Source organism: Carlito syrichta, unplaced genomic scaffold (genome assembly GCF_000164805.1).
Source record: "Carlito syrichta isolate Samal-C Ts95f unplaced genomic scaffold, Tarsius_syrichta-2.0.1 Scaffold306592, whole genome shotgun sequence".
Classification (NCBI taxonomy): domain Eukaryota; kingdom Metazoa; phylum Chordata; class Mammalia; order Primates; family Tarsiidae; genus Carlito; species Carlito syrichta.
The window spans coordinates 275,471-292,446 of record NW_007250688.1 but is presented as its reverse complement, the minus strand read 5'-3'; the positions used below and the strand labels follow the sequence as shown (position 1 = coordinate 292,446).

Sequence of the window (16,976 nt, the reverse complement as noted above, 5' to 3'; positions counted from 1 at the left end):
AAAAAAAAAAAAAAAAAAAGGCCTCACCTCTCCGTACTGCCACATTGGGAATTAAATTTCAACAAGTTTTAGAGGGGACACACATTCCAACCATAGTAAGCAACAAATTTATGATTTCTTCAGTATGGAATAGAATTCCAATACTAAAACCTAGACTTCTCAGGGTTTACGAGTAAAGGTTAGTTTAGAATGCTGTGGGCTACATGTAGTACATGTAGCCAAAAAAGCAGAGGTGTTGCAGAAAGCCATCTATCCTGATACGGTTTCTGAAGGGAAGCACTGTAAATGCAGGTGGTGTTTTATAACTTTGTGAGAGGTATGGAGTTGGTGGCATATTAGGGCTCTCCGGACAAACAGAACCAAAGTGCGTATGAGTGGGGACCCCAAAAACTTGGAATCAGCTTTTGAAGGGAAGTCCCCGTCTAGGACAGGCTTTCTAAGTAAATGTTTTAGGAACACATTGGCATCAGTGTATCGGCTAGCGTTGTTGCGGAAGGCTGCATTTGGCATCAGTGAATTTTTTGGTGACTCTTTCAACATGTTTGCCTATTTCATGACAGATGATTTATGAGTGCAATGTTCACATGACACTCAGTGTTCAGCAGTTTTTGACTAAAGACGGCGACCCCCTGGGCTCCACCCGCCCTATTCACTCCATCTTGCCCCACGGGTCTTTTTTGTTTCCCTGGACGAGAAAAAGTCCTCAAAGGGAAATGCTTTACTGATATAGAAGAGATGAAACCAAAAATGGCAAAAGCACCCAAAGGCGTCAAACTTGATGAGTTCAAAAACTGTTTTGAGCAGTGGAAGCAGCCTCTCCATAGGTGTATTGCCTCAAAGGGAGAGTGCTTTGAAGGTGACTGAAGTTGAAACAGGTAGGAATCAATACAGTTTTTCATAAATAGATTCCGGGGTTTTGGGGGTCCCTCCTCCTACACAAATATTTGAGAGGGGAGTTACTGTGGGAATTGGCTCATGCCACAATAAAGACTGAGGATCCCCTTGCTCTGCTGTCTGCAAGCTGCAGGACTGGAGAAGGCAGAGGCACAGCTCAGTCCAAGCCCAACCTCCTGAGAAACGAGGGCAGCGGAGGGTGTCTCCGTCTCTGGCCGGAGTCTGAAAACCTGGGGCCCACTGGCACAGGTCCTGAAGTTTGAAAGCCATAGGACCCGCAGTTCTGATGTCCTAGGACAGGAGAAGACAGGAGTTCTTGCTCCAGAACAGAGAGTAAACGCGCCTTTTCTCTGCCCTCAGCCTTTTGGGTGGGGCCCGGCCACACTGAGCGAGGGCACATCTTCCTTAATCAGTCCGTCGATTCGAATGTCAATCTCTTTCAGAAACAACCTCGCAGACATACCCAGAGATAATGCCTTACCAGCGATCTGAGAATCCCTTAACCTAAAATTAACCATCACAAGTCTATCTTTTATCAACATGGCACCTATTTGTACTGCCTTAAACCATACTGAAGCTCCAAATAAAGCTCCAAATAAATTCTGCATAATGTGATACAACTGTCTTGCTTGCAAACAGGAATGCATTAATCTCTTCCTCAGAAGAAGAGGTAAACTTCTTGGGTGATGTTTTCTCTTCTCCTGATATCCTGTAACTTAAATACTAATATATAAAATTAACACTATTTAAATATGGCTATAAAGTCAAAACATCTTATGTTACATGATAAGGAATAAAGGAAAGAAAACAAAAATATTTATTTAATATATGGCCCAGGCATGGTGGCTCATGCCTATAATCCCAGCGTTATGGGAGGCCAAGGCAGGAGGATCTCTTGAGCCCAGGAGCTCAAGACCGGCCTGAGCAACATAGCAATCTCTACCAAAAAGACCATAAAATCCCCCAAAAGTCAGGCATGGTGGTGCATGCCTGTAATCCCAGTTATTCAAGAGGCTGAGGTGGAAGGATTGCTTAAGCCCAGGAATTCAGGGCTGCAGTGAGCTGTGACCGTGCCACTACATTCCAGTCTAGGAAACACAGCAAGACCTCAACTCTACCAAAAAACACCAAACACGTTTCTTGTTTAATATATGCATAAGTACACACAAATGTATTCTTGACCAAACGAAGGGGAATACTCATGATAACTAGGGTTCGCATTTCTCTGTGTTAGCACGGTTGAAGCTAGTATGGGTAACTACGTTCTTCGACTGCCTGTTTTGTGTCCCTTTGCCTTCAGCGCAGCGCCTCGGCTGGCTGTGGTTCTTTTCCTGGCAGGGTAGCCCAAACCTCCATTCCTGAAGGCCATTTGGAGCCCTACCTGGATTCAGTTGTTGGAGTTTCCCACTGACCTTCCTCAGAAAGCAAGGCAGCACTAGAGATGCTCTAAGAGACCTCCTGTATCCCGGACACACTCTTCCTCACCTCCTCAGTGGCCCAACTTCCCCTTGGTCGTCTCGATCAGTCGCCCCAGCTAACACTGTCACGCCCTTCTTGGTCTGTTGACTCAGGCACAAGGAGCCCAGAGTGGGAGTAAACGACCACGTCTGGCCATTTCTCCTTCCAAGCAAAGTCGACAACCGGAGCATTGCCAGAAGTTCTGCCCACTGGGAAGACTTCCTTTCACTGCTGTCCTTCAAGAATGTGTCAGAAAGGGGCTAGAGTGCTGTAGCTGTCCACTTCAGGGTGGTGACTGCATGTTGCGCAGAACCATCTGAAGTCGTGTCCGAGTATCTCTTCCTCTGTCAGCAGATTGTAGGCTTCGCCCCGTGAGGCCATAGGGAAGGCTGGGAGAAAGAGGGCAGTGTATTCGAGTAGAAACCACGGGCATTTGCCACTTGTATCTTCAGGGCCTGCTCAGGCATGATGGAGGGCTGCTGTGCATGCCAAACAGCTTGATGAGTCAGGTAACAAGCAGTTCATGAGAGGCAACTTAGGTGGCCTGGTAACTTGGTGGCCGACGGTCAAGGTTCAATTTCTACGAAGCCCAGTAGCAGGCGAAGAGCCGTCTCTCCAAAGGAACATAGCTATCTGCAGATGATGACAGGGTCTAGCTCCAAAATCTTAAAGGCCTGAGCTGCAAGTCACCCATAGGGCCCTTCCAAAGGCTCCAAACAGTACCCCTAACTTTCAGGGATACTTCAAGCACCATCGAATCTGCTGGATCATAGGGCCCAAGTCGCAGAGCAACATGCACAGTGGCCTGGATCTGTTGTAGGGCCTTCCATTCTGTACCCTTCTCAAAACTAGCAGCTTTCTGGGTCACTTGGTAAGTGAGCTGGAGTAACAGACCCAAGTGAAGACCCACAAGGCATTGTGCCTTCTTCTTGGTTGTAGGAGGTGCTAGAAGCAGCAGCACACTTGTCACCTTAGAAGGAATATCTCAATAATACGCCCCACACCACTAGACCCTTAGAAATTTCCGTGAGGTAGACGGCCCCTGAATTTTAGTTGGATTTATTTCCTACACGCCAACATGCAAATGTCTTAACAGTAAGTCTAGACTAGTTGCTATTTCTTGTTCATGAGTTCAATCTGCATGTCATCAACGCAGGGGGCCAGAGTGATACCTTGTGGAAGGGAGAGGCAACCAAGACCCCTGCCAGCTACACTGTGCCTTAGGGCTGGAGAATGGCTATACCCCCGAGGTAGGACCATGAGTATGCCTTGCTGGCCTTGCCAGCTGAAAGCAAACTGTTTCTGGTTGAATTTATGGGCATGTGCAGAGAAAAAGCCATTTGCCAGATCAATAGCTGCACGCCAGGTACCAGGGGATGCGTTTTTAATTTGCTCAAGCAATGAAACCACATCTGGTCTAGTAGCTGCAACTGATCCACCACCTGGCTAAGCTCTGACAATCCACTGTCCTTCTCAAGATCTGTTGCTGCTAGGGCCAAATAGGAGAACTCCATGGGGATGTGGGGGAGTCACCATCCCTGCATCTTTCGAGTCCTTGATGGGGGCACCAATCTCTCCAGGAATGCAGCCTTGCTTTTGATTTACTATGTTTCCAGGTTTCTACCTAATAGCTTCCATGCGGCCTTTCCCACAGGTGGAGGGGTCACTTGTGCTGGGAAAAAAAATTCATCAGAATTTGGAAGCTCAGCTGGGTTCAGCGGCTCAGCCCGTCATCCTGCGTCTTTGGGAGGCAGAGGTGAGTGGATTGCCTGAGCCCGCGGGTTTGAGACCTGCCTGGGCAGCGAGACCGCATCTCTACAATAAATCAAAAAATCAGCTGGGCGTGGTCAGCTGCATGCCTGTAATTCTGGCTGCGTGGAAGGCTGAGGCAGAAGGATTGCCGGAGCCCAGCAGGGTGAGGCTGTGGTGGCCGGGAGCAGCTGCTGCACTCAAGTCTGGGCGACAGAGTGAGACTCCAACTCAAAAAAAAAAAAAAAGAATTTGGAAGCTCAGTCTCTCCAGCTTCCTCAGGGTTTTCCCACACGTTCCACCTCAAATTACAGGATCCTATTCCTTCCCGATCAATGCCTCATTTATTTATTTTGTCCCTCCTGTGTGATGCATGCCACAGTGAATGGCCCCGTTCCTGGACCTCCGACAAAATGGGTGCAGCAGTGCTCCGTCTTCTTTGTGATGGATGCCACTGTGACTGTCCTCACACTGTGTTCCTGCATGCTCAAGCTTCAGTCACCTTCAAAGTGCTCTCCGTTTGACACACTACACCCACTGAGATGCTTTCGCCACAGATCAAAGCAGTTTTTGAATTCGTCAATTGTGACGCCTTCTAGTGGTTCTGCGGCTTTTTGTTTTACCTCCGCACCAGCAAAACGTTTCTGTTTGAGGTCTCTTTTCATCTGGGGAGACAAAAGAGTCGTTTGGGGTGAGATGGGGCGGGTGAGGCCTCGGGGTCATGCTGCTTTGGCCAAAACTGCTCCATGCTCAGTGTGGTGTGGGCAGCTGCATCGTCAGGGCAGAAGCACCAGTCACCCATTTGTCACAGCTCAGGGTGCTGCTTCTGTCAGTAGTGACACAGCCTTCTCAGAACTTCCCGATAAAAACCGATGGGCTTCTAGAACACGTACCTAGTAGGGGAAGCCCATGCTCCAAGGGGCCCACCCTCCAAACGATAATTCCGGGCTCCTCTCATAACTGAGATGACGCAGCGTTTTTCTTTCTGAGCCGGCTTATTTGACTTAGCTTGATGTCTTCCAGCTTCATCCATGTGATTGCAAATGTCAGAGTTTTCTTCTTTTTGAATGCCGAACAGTATCCCGTTGTGTACGTATATGGCATTTTCTTTACCCCTTTGTTTGTTGACATACACTTAGGTAGATTCCATGTTGTGGCTATTGAGAATAATGCTGCAATGAAGTGCAGATAACTCTTCGCATATTGATTTTAATTCCTTTGAATATATCCTGTGATATCAACCCAGAACAGGTTGCTGGGTCATTTGGTAGTTTTCTCTTATTTTTTGAGGAATCATTTTCTGCAGTGGCTATACTGATTTACAACCCAAACAAGAGTGTACAAGAGTTCCCTTTCTTCTACATCCCTGCCAACACCTATCTTTCATCTTTTTAGGAGGTCATTCCAGTTGTGGTTTTAATTTGCATTTCCCTGATTAGTGATATTGAGCATCTTTTCATGAACCTGCAGGACATTCAAATGTCTTCTTTTGAGAAGTCTCCGTCCAGATCTTTTGTCCCGTGTTTAATCAAGTTGTTTCTGTTGAGTTTCTTATATATTGCATATATATATAAAAGTCTTATTGGACGTATGACTTGCAAGTGTTTTCTCCCATTCCGGGTGAATTCTCTCTTATTTTGTTGTTTCCTTTGTTATGAAGCTTTTTAGTTTGATGCAATCCCATTTGTCTATTTTTGCTTTCATTGTCTGTGCTTTGGGGATTGTATCTATGTATAAAATCATCACCCAGACCAATATTGTGGAGTTTTCCTGTTTTAATTTAAAAAAAATTTTAGAGATAGAGTCTTACTGTGTTGCTCAGGCTGGCCTTGAACTGCTGGACTCAAGTGATCCTCCTGCCTAAGCCTTCCAAGTAGCTGTGGTTACAGGCACATGCTACTGCAGTCCATCCCCTGCGTTTTCTTTTAGTTGTCTTACAGTCTCAGGTCTTATATTTAAGCCGTTAATCCAAGTTGATTTTTACATATGGTGTGAGAAAAGCATCCAATTTCATTCTTCTGCATATGGGTATCTAGTTTTCCCCAGCACCATTTATTGAAGATTGTTTTTCCCCACTGTGTTTTCTTGGCATCTTTATTGAAAAGCAATCGTCTGTAGTACTGCGGATTTATTTCTGAACACTGTATCCTGTCCTATTGGTTACTGTCTACTTTTATGACAGTACTATGCTGTTTTGATTACTATACCCTTGTGGTATGTTTTGATGTCAGGTAGTGTGATGTCTTACCCTTTGTTCTTTGTGCTCAAGACTGCTTTAGTCATTTAGGGTCTTCTGTGGTTCCATACTTTTAGGATTTTTTCCCCTATTTCTGTGAAAAATGTCACTGAGATCTCAATAGCTATTTCACTGAATCTGTAGATCACTATGGGTAGTATGGACATTTTAACAATATTCTTCTCATTTGTGAACATGGGATCTCTCTCCATTTATGTGTTTTTAATGTTTTTGATCAACATTTTAATGTTTTCAGTATATACTTTTCGCTTTTATGGTCAAATTAGCACCTACGTATTTTTGTTGTTGTTGCTATCATTCTACATTCTTACTTTAATAGCAGACACCCTGTGAGGCTGGGTTTGCTGTAATTCAGCCAATCGCATGAGGAGGTCTCGTGTTTTTCAGCAATTGCAGCCCTGTGGCTAGATGAGATTCTACCTCAGGGCACACCTAGAAGCTCTTGTATCATTTATGTCTGAATATTCGAATCTTGAGCTCATCCTTTCCTTTCACTATTTTGCCCAGCAAAGTGATGAAAGCAACAAACTAATGTAATTATATTTATTTCAAACAGTTTTGCACAAATGTATGAAAGTATCGTATACAGGGTCACCAAGTTATATGCCTCTTACAAGTGGTTGATCAGGAGTATTCAATCCAGATGTTTTGTGTATCTCTATAGGAAGTTCACCCCACGGACTCTCAGTGCTCTCTGTATGATCAGAAATAGAGGCCTTAGCATTTTGAGTCCAATCAGATTAGAGAGCAAATTCTAGCAACCCTAAAACAAATTCAAGAAACTTACACTAAGAATGTTGTTCTTTTAGAATCACTCCTGGTGACAAAAATTTGTATGAGTTAGGGTTATCCAGAGAAACAGACCAAAAGATACAGAGAGAAAGGTACACAGGCAGCTAATTGCATGAAAAGCGATTTATTATGGGAATTGGCTGACACCACTTGGAGACTGAGGAGTCCCCTGATGTGCAGTCGGCAAGATGGAGAAATGGAAGCCAAGGCATGGCTGCATCCAAGTCCAATAGCCTGAGCACCTACAAAGACCACTGGTGCAAGTCGTGGAGTCTGAAGCCCAGAGAGCCTGCGGTTCTGATGTTCAAGGGCAACAAGATAGGTACTCTGGCTCCAGAAGACAGAGCACCTTTCCTCTGCTCTTTTGTTCTGCCTGGGCCCTCAAACACATGGATGGTAGCTGCCCCCCCCACTGGGTAAGGATGGGTCTTTAAAATCAGTCCACTGATTTCAAATGCCAATCTTTTCCAGAAACAACATCACACACACACCCAGAAATAATGCTTTACCAGTGCAGTGATCTGTGTATCCCATAATTCTGTGAAGTGGACACCTAAAATTGAGAATCACAATGGGAGAAGATTGACTCTGGAACTTAAATCTTTACAGAAATCTTCCCATTCAAAACACAGAAGTGTGTTCATCTTCTGGCCCCTAAGGGTGATGATTAAGGAACGAGGTATGGTTCCTGAGGCTTTAAGTTGTAACTGATAGCTCTGATACCTAGGGGTCTTTAATCTAGGAACAGAACTGAACAACAACCTGCCATGTACACAGCTTATTCCAAAACAATATAAAATCCTCATCAAAATAGATGCACCTTTTCTGTGTTATTTGATGTCTGCACATCCCTGCGTTGTAGAACCAGTCATGTTCGTGTTTGGAATGAATGACCCACAGATGGACAGACAGTCAAGAGGACAAAGGAGGGGATGCTGCAGCTGTGTACTAATGAGCTTGTAGACAAAAAATACACAAAACACCTTCAGATAATAACAAAATAAACTGTTTCTATTATAACTTAAAATTTCTTTCACATAAAAAAATAGCAAACGATCATACTTTTACTATCCTCTCAGGAAAGTTACGTTAAAAAATGCTGAACATTAAGACAATAACTGCATTTCTCACATGTAACAACTTCCACATCTCACATTTGCTGCCTGTAGTTTCACCAAGATCTAGTTCACCTGCCCTTGTATAAAGTCTTTTACTTTGTAATTATTATCCTAGGATTACACATATTGGCATGTGGTTATTCAGCAAACTGGGATGTGCTGTAAACATAAACTGCATTTTGAAGACTTAGTATGGAAAAATGCAAAAACTCAATATTTATATTGATACTGCTAACATTTTAGGCATAATATATAAATGCTCTGTCACCAGGCTGGAGTACAGTGGTGTAATCATAGCTCACTGCAGCCTCAAACTCTTGGGCTCAAGAAATCCTCCCATCTCAAACTCTTTTTGAGTAGCTAGGATTATAGATGCAGACCACTGTGCCCAGCTCTTTTGGCCTTTTTAAATGAGACTACCGGGACACTAAAAATTACATATGTGGATCACCCTATACTTCTGTTAGACATTGCTTGGCTAGAACATTTGAAAACAAAGGGGCTAGAACTCGGAATTACCACTATCTTATATATTTGCGATCTGCTTTTGGAAACGGGAATTGCAAAATAACAACCCAGATTCTTTTAAACCCAGATTCTTTTATGCATATTTAGAATTTTTTCTAATGGACCTACATTACTTTTTAAATAAAAACATAAAAAGGCTTTTTTATTCTGCTAATAACCTTAAGGTTACAAAACAGTAGGATTAACATTAGAGAGTTGCAGCTTAAAAGATTAGAACAAATTCCCTTAGTACTTGTGAAATGGATTTTCCCCTTATCTCAGGTGCAAAAAAGTTCCACCAACAGGGAAGAGTGAAAAACTGGTTGACACAAGAGAATTCACTGGTACAGAAATGACAAGTCTTGTCTGAATTATTGAGAAAGTTCTACTGCTCAGCTGACAGTGCTGCTGTGCTCACAGTCCTCAAAGGAGGAGCTGAGTTTGTCACAGAGAAAACTAACAATACACACTTGGTCAATAATAATGTGGCGCAGTATGTGTAATTTTTTTTTCTTTCCGTTTCTAGCATACAAAAGCCAGACCTTTTATGGTATCTCTGACTAGTTATGAACCTGTCCCCAGATCACTTAACACGTGAATGGTTAATGCCTTTCAGAAAAATACACCACGATGCCTTCTTTCCTAACTGGCGAGGGCAATTTATTTAGAAATGCTGCTTGCTTTCCAGAAACAAACTGGAACACAGACCTGATAAAAGCTGTCCTGCTGACAGAGGCACAGTCCCATCCATCCTCAGGCTTTTCAGTGAAGTCACGTGAGATCCAAGCTTCTAGCAACTCTCTGGTGCATTCACTTCATCTGCAAAAGCGGCCGGCACAACCACCCCCTGTCGGTGCAGCTCTCGGAGAACATCTAGGATGGAGTCTAACTCTGCGCGGAACTTGTCCAGCTCACGGTTTTTTAACTGTGTGAGTCGTTTCCATTTCTCCGTTTCTTTGTTTTGCTCAGTTTCTACTACTTGGTGTGTCTGAAGTATTATCTGCAAATACAAAAATTCCACATTGCTGTTATAGTTCGTTGCAGAGGTGAAGAACCTTTGACAATCTCAAAGAGCTACACTGGGATAATACTGAGTAGGCCAACCTGGGGTTTTTTTGGGAAACTCAGGCCAAACATAAAGCACTACATGTTGTATTTCCTGTTTTCCAAGAGTATATAATAACTGTTTGTTATAGACTGAATGTCTGTATCCCCATGGATGCATATGCTGAAGCTCTAACCCTCAGTGTGGCTACATTTGGAATAAGAGAACAATTAAGCTTAAATGAGGTTATAAGGGTAGGCCTTGATAGAATAAGGATTAATGTCCTCATAAGAAGAGACACCAAAGAGATATCTCACCCTCTCTCCCCCTCCTCTGTGAACATGCACTGAGGAAAGATCCTGTGAGAACAAGACAGAAGGTGGCCATCAGCAAGCCAGGAAGAGAGCCCTCGCCAAAATGACCGGAACCTTGATCTTGGGCTGCTTCTGACCTACAGAACTATGAGAAAACTTCTGTTGTTGTAGCCACCTGATCTGTGATATTTTGTTATGGCAGCTCAAGTAATCAACACAAAGCTAAATTTCAGCACCAAAGCAAGTGCCTAAAAATACATCACGTCCTTACATCGCCTATTTTTAATTTCTGTTGATGTATCTATTTGTAATTAAGTGTGGTACTCATATTACTAGTGCTAGGTAAATAATATTTTAAATTACCATATTTTAAGATAAATTTATTTCTTGTAAATATTTATTGAAGTGACTTGAACATGAAACACTCTTCCCAAGCCTTGTTCCTGGACTAAGATGTTTAACTTCTTAGGCACTCATCAGTAATTAAGAACATGATACAACATTTTTTCTTTTTTCCAGATATAAAGCCAACCAATCTTCAAGCATTTGAGATTTAAAGTCTTATTTTTTCTTGAAAGTAATGAATTTTTTAAATTAACAAGGTCAAAATTCAATGGAAACACTGCAGGAAGTAACTTTTGCTAGGAACGACACAACAACAGCAAATTGAAGACACGTCAAAGAACTAGACAAATGTGTAAATCTGCGATTTGCTATGTTACCTGTTGAAGTTCCTGTTCTCGTTGTGCATGTCTCATTTCCATCTGCTTGATCTTCTTTTCTAAGTCCATAAAGTGTTTCATCTCTGGTGTATGGTTTTCTTTGGCTTGCCTCAATTCTTCTAAGAGTTTTGAAATCTAAAATTAAAATGTAAAACACTATGATCATAAGGAAATAATTCTTTTTTAATAGGTAATCTTGAAAGTCGAGTACATTTGTATAAAACTTCTCTAGATAAGAGGCATCTTGGATTGTGAGTAATTAATAGCTTTCATTTTCTATGTGCAGGAAGCAAAGGTTCACCTTGGCTCCGAGGTGACTCACATTCTAAGAGGTTCCAGATCAATGGACCCACCACCTTCTCCCTGCTATGTATGCCAGTCTGGTGATGGGCTCAAAATAAAGTCAGGCACTTTATGCATTCAGCTTTGCTACAAGGTGTCTGTTAATAAGGTGATTACTTTTAGGATTAAAAAAAAATACATTTAAAGCACACAACAGAATACAGTGTCTAAAGCACAGAAAGAATTCCATAAACATTGTTCTTTTACCAACTCCCTATATTTCTATTTGTCATTCTCTTATGGCCCTTATCACCTTATAATTTGTAGTAATTCATTCCAGAAATAAATGTATGCATATAAAGTAGCGATAGTGAAGTACTGAGCCCTTTCTGTGTTGGTGGCTGTCTTAGGACCTGGGCGCAGAGATGAGGGACACAGTCCCTGTCCTTGGGGGGGGGGGTCACAGTCTGATGCAGGGTTTCTACTTTCCTACCACAGCCCACAAAGAAAATGGTGATTTTTAAAAATATTCAACGTGAGGGAATTTGAAGGGCCTTGAAATTGAGAGCAGAACGGAGGGATCCGAAGGAGCTTTCATAGCGGGCCTGGGGGAACAATTAATTATGTTTTCTTTACTCTATATAATCACAAAAAGAAGTTCCACCAAGAATCAGACTTTGCTCATTGCTACCAATCGTAAAAAAGCAAATAGAAATGGATAAAATTAACAAATTATGTTTTATATGAAAACCATTACCTAATAATACTAAAAAAAATCCCATACCTTATCTAAATTAGTTTGAAAACTAGTGAAAATAAAAGCAAATTAAACCAAAGGCAATCTAAATATTTAAAATGTGGAACTTCCCTGATGATACCATAATTAAATGACTGAAGAACTATGCAGACTGTAATTAGGATGGTTTGCAAAAAGCTCCAGGAGAGACCTCATAGAACATGCTCTGGTGGCAGGTGCTGGGTATAAAAATCCTATGTGTAATTACTAAAAATTATGTTTAAAAAATGATGATGACTTAACAAAGAAAGTTGATTAGGGATCTAGTCATACAAAGAATAGTCAAATATCATTTCAATTTCTGTAGACTTTTTGATGGCTGAAAATGCTTTTCAGTTTTTTTTCATTACACATTACCAGTCACTGCTATCTTGTGATACACTTGTAACCCACGCCTGGTATATCAACTAAGAAGTTCTGGTCTCACGAAGGAAGCAGTCAAGTGAGTGAACTCTTCTATAGGAACACGGTGGAGAGTCAGCCAGTGAGCAGTGGAAAGACAGGTGGGAACGCCTGCCTGGAAGTGAGGCCGGACATGGAATTCCCAAGGCAGCCTGTTTGAGTGGGGCTTGGAGGACAGGAGGAGGGAGACATGCCATTATGATGTCCTGGGCACTGTGTTAAGCACAACACAGACGCTGCCTCATTTGATTCGTCTCATTAAGCCTTGTATCTGTTTGCTGCCCGATTCTTCAAATGACACGTAAGCTCTGCTAGTGCAGAGGGTGTTATCTCTTTTGTTCTCTTCACTGTTGCTAGCACCTAGAGCTGTACACAGCAGAGTAGGTGTTTAAGAGCTATTTATAAATTAAGGTAATCACCTTTCAGTGATTAAACATTCATTGGTAAATTACATAAACTTAGAAATTTGGTTTTAGACAACAGTAATTTTCCTTTTATTTGCACCTATCCAAAAGGACCTTTAAAATTATAATTAAAATCAAAGTTATATTTTAAAATTCCTTGCATTTTAATGAGCTGTCCTGTAAAGATAACTGAATACTTAATAAGCAAAGTTGCATGAGCAAAAATGTCTCCTGCTACGTGCATGTTATAGAAAAAACTGGAAACAAACGGCATGCCAACAGTAGGGGATTGGTGAAATCTGTTAGCAAGAGCCTGGGACCTGGAGTCAGAGGCCCTAGGCTCTGATGGTGGTCGGTAATCGCAGGCAAGTTATTTCATTTTTCTTAGCATCAATTCCTCCATTTATAAAAAGGGAACAGTAATAGCACCTAATAGCAAGTAAAGCACTTAGCACCGTTCCTAGTATAGACTAAATGCTTAATAAGCAATTATTACTACTATTATGCCTCTACTACAAAATGGTGTAACAGAAGTACTACGAGGGATTGATACTAAGGGGCGATCCCAGGACGGCGACAGAATTGGTTGCAGCGTGTGAATCTCCGGATAAATGAGTGTGCATAGAGACCAATATGTATCACATGTGTGGGCAAGTGAGTGTGGGAGTGTCTGAGTGGGGACACAGGAACAAGCAGCTTGACAAGCTCTCCTGCTGAGGTGGCTGCCCCAGTGCGGCACTGGGGTTCCTGCGTGATCCACAGCTCAGAGGGGAGGCACCATTTCTGCAACCCTACTCAAAAGAAAGTGGCAAAAAACAGCTGCTGCATGGGGCCACTTGCCAGGCCTCTGGCACCAGATCCAACACTGGCAGAGAAAACACATTGGAGGAACTAGTCCCCAAGCTCCAGCGGGAGAGATGCAAAGATGCCACCCCTGCCTTTGTCCTGAAACCCAGGGGGACACAGATGGTTGGTCTGCCCATGTGAACAGCAGAGCTACTCCCTGAGGCTGAGGGGTGAACTCAGCACCTCTTGGAGGTTGATCACTGTCAACCCAGAGAGTACACCCTGGGTGCAGTATCCCCAGAGGGAGAGGCCCAGTGAGGAGATTCAGTTGCCCCATACCCCGCACTGGAACATTTGCAGGACAGTGGTACAACTGGAGACGAAGAATCCAGCCCACAGTGCACGGTTGAGGCTGAGTTTTAAACTGATTCAGCTTCCTTCCCTCAGCAATTTGTGAGATGTGTGACCCAGGCAGGGAGTGTCCTGACTGCCACATACAGAGAGGACTGAACCCAAGCAGATCAGTTGGAGGTGATTCGTAGCCTCCCCCGACAGCATGTACAGTGAGCAGGGGGACAGATCTAGAGGTTGGAGCCCCCTCCCCTCTGCAACGAGCCAAAAGCAGGGGTGCTTGGGTCATGCCAACAAGGAATCCAAAGTTTCTTAATTGCCACAAGAGGGCACACAAGGATTACAAAAGGTTTTTTGTTTTGCTTTGTTTTCTTTCATTATTACTTTAAAAGCTTCTTTAAATTTTTCTTTTATTTTTCTCTTTTCTCTCGATATATTTTGCTGGGTGTGTGTGTATCTCGTATGGTTTTATTCTTTTTCCACATAAGGATATATATGATTGTGAAAGTGTCCTCATATTGCTGGTTTTAGTTTCTTTTTCTTCTTTTTTACTCATTTGTTTGTCTGTTAGTTTGTTTTTCCTTCTCTACTTCTTTCCCTTCCCTTCTCTTCTCTCTTTCTTAGTTCTTTTCCTTTCCCTTATGCTATTCTGTACCTAGGGGACATACATATGTTTCCACTGCATGGACATATTGTGAGGTGGTGAGAAGTGGGTCCTGGAGAGCCCACACTCCAGTCAGCGAACACTGTAATCTGCAGGCAGCTTGTGAATCTTAGCACCCCTCCCCATACACCTTTTTGAAATCTCAAAACTGCAAAAGGACAGCACAGCTCCCCACCCCCAACCCAACTTCAAAACAGAATACGGAAGCTCTATCTAGGGAAGAATAGGGAACTGAGCAATCAGAAGTGAAAACTATTCCCTCTCTTACTGAGCAACAAAAGAGAAAAGAAAAATCCACCACAAATAGAGAGAATTCAATGAAAAAAACACAAGTTATCCCGAGAGCCCTAGAAGGATAGTGCTGGAATACAGACTTCGTAACTCAAACAACAAAGAGCACCCGGATTGACTGGTCTCAGACCATAAATGCAGAGAACAAAGAATGGCTGGAGAAGATAAATAAGAACCAAGAAAGGCAAGACAAACACATGAAATAATTAATTACAGAGATGCTGGCCATAAAGAATACTGGCAATGAAATAAATAATAAACTAACAAGCATGGGAAGCAGAATGAACCAAGCAGAAGAAAGAATCTCATAGCTTAAAGACTAAAATATGGAACTCAATCTGTTAGAAACATTGAAAGGAAGCCTAAAAAGATGAAACAAGACTTCAAGAGATGTGCAATTATATTAAGAGGCTGAACTTAAGCTTGACCAGTATCCCTGAAGCAGAAAAGGAGAGAGTGAACACCCTGGAACAAACATTCTGTGAGGCCATCCGAGAAAACTTCCCTCATCTCATCTCATCAGAGACATGACCATCCAAACACAAGAAATTCAGAGAACCCCTGCAAGACATCAGATAAGACCAACCCCTAGACACACAGTAATTAGCTTATACAAAGTAGGTATTACTATAAAAGAAAAAATCCGAAAGTCAGCAAGAGAGAAAGGTCAGACTAACCTACCAAGGAAGGCCAACTGGAATAGCAGCAGAATTATCTATAGAAACACTACCGGCTAGTAGAGAATGGAGTCGTCTTTAAACTTCTCAAAGATAAACAATTCCAACCAAGAATTTCCTACCCAGCTAAGTTAAGCTTCATCAGTGATGGAGAATTAAACTCCTTCCCAGACATACAATCCCTAAGAGTTTATGCTGCATCCAGACCAGCTCTACCAAAGACACTTAAGAAGGTATTAAGTGCAAAAGGAAGAAAATAAAAGACACACAACACACAAGAATGCAGGAAAACAGAGAACACAGCATGCATCACAAATGCAAAAATCAAAACACATACATGTATTGATACAAAAGTTAAAACAAACAACCCCCTAAAGAAAAAAACTTTATAAGATCCTCATGACAGGGATAAACTCTCACATGTCAATAATCAGCCTGAACATGAAAGGACTAAATGCACCACTGAAAAGACATATAACAGTCAACTGCATAAAAAAAAAATACAACCCCACAATATGCTGCCTCCAGGAAACAGATCTCACTAGAAAGGACACCCACAGACTCAAAGTTAGAGGATGGGAAACAAACTATCAGGTGAACGGAACACCAAAAAAGGCAGGAGCTGCAATCTTAATATCAGATAAAACAACCTTCAAGTTATCAAAAATTTAAAAAGACGTGGAAGGACACTACATAATGATCAATAAGGTTCAATTCATCAACAAGAAATATCCGTCCTAAACATATACACACCCAGCACAGCAGACTAGCTTATATAAAGCAGCTACTAAATAAACTAAACCGGGGACATAAACACTCCACTAACAACCCTAGATAGCCACTGAGGCAAAAGTTCCACAAGGAGACCTGGAACCTCAACTTGATGCTTGACCACATGGACTCAATGGACACCCACAGAACACTCCACCCAACAACCACAGACCATGCATCCCACTCATCACCACATGGAATGTGCTCCAAGATCATCCATATCCTTGGCTACAAATCAAGGATAAAATCGAAACACTGCCATGTACCTCCTCAGACCACAGTGGAATAAAAATAAATATCACTGCCAACAAGATTCCTCCAAAACACACAAAGACATGGACATCAAACAGCACAATGCTGAACAACTCCTGGGTCAACACAGAAATAAAAACAGAAATTTAAAAATTCCTGGAAACAAATGAAAACAAAGAAATATCTTACCCAAACTTCTGCAATGCCGTGAAACAGTACTAAGAGGGGAATTCAGATCTCTATGCACACACACAAGAAAACAGAAAGTTCACGAGTTAACAGCTGCACAAATCACCTAAGGGACCTGGAAAGGCCAGACCACCAAAACCCTGACTTCAGCAGAAGAAACCGGATCACCCAAGTAAAAGCCCAAATAAGGAACATAGAGGACACAAATATCACAGAAAAAACAAAATCAATGAAACAAAACGCTGGTTCTTTGAA

At 42.3% G+C, this 16,976-nt stretch overlaps 1 protein-coding gene across 2 annotated transcripts in view; it reads right to left on the bottom strand.

Annotated features, from left to right (window-relative positions):
- Window positions 1–9,410: 9,410 nt before the first annotated feature.
- The window catches only part of CEP162 (centrosomal protein 162), a 91,295-nt gene continuing 83,729 nt past the window's right edge, over window positions 9,411–16,976 (bottom strand). For both annotated transcript variants that reach the window (XM_008063109.1, XM_008063110.1), the window contains 2 exons: window positions 10,857–10,991; window positions 9,411–9,775 (listed from right to left, as the gene is read on the bottom strand). In XM_008063109.1, coding sequence (XP_008061300.1) covers window positions 9,566–9,775; window positions 10,857–10,991 — 345 coding nt within the window. In that variant the 3' untranslated portion in view covers window positions 9,411–9,565. The remainder of the gene's footprint in view (window positions 9,776–10,856; window positions 10,992–16,976) is intronic.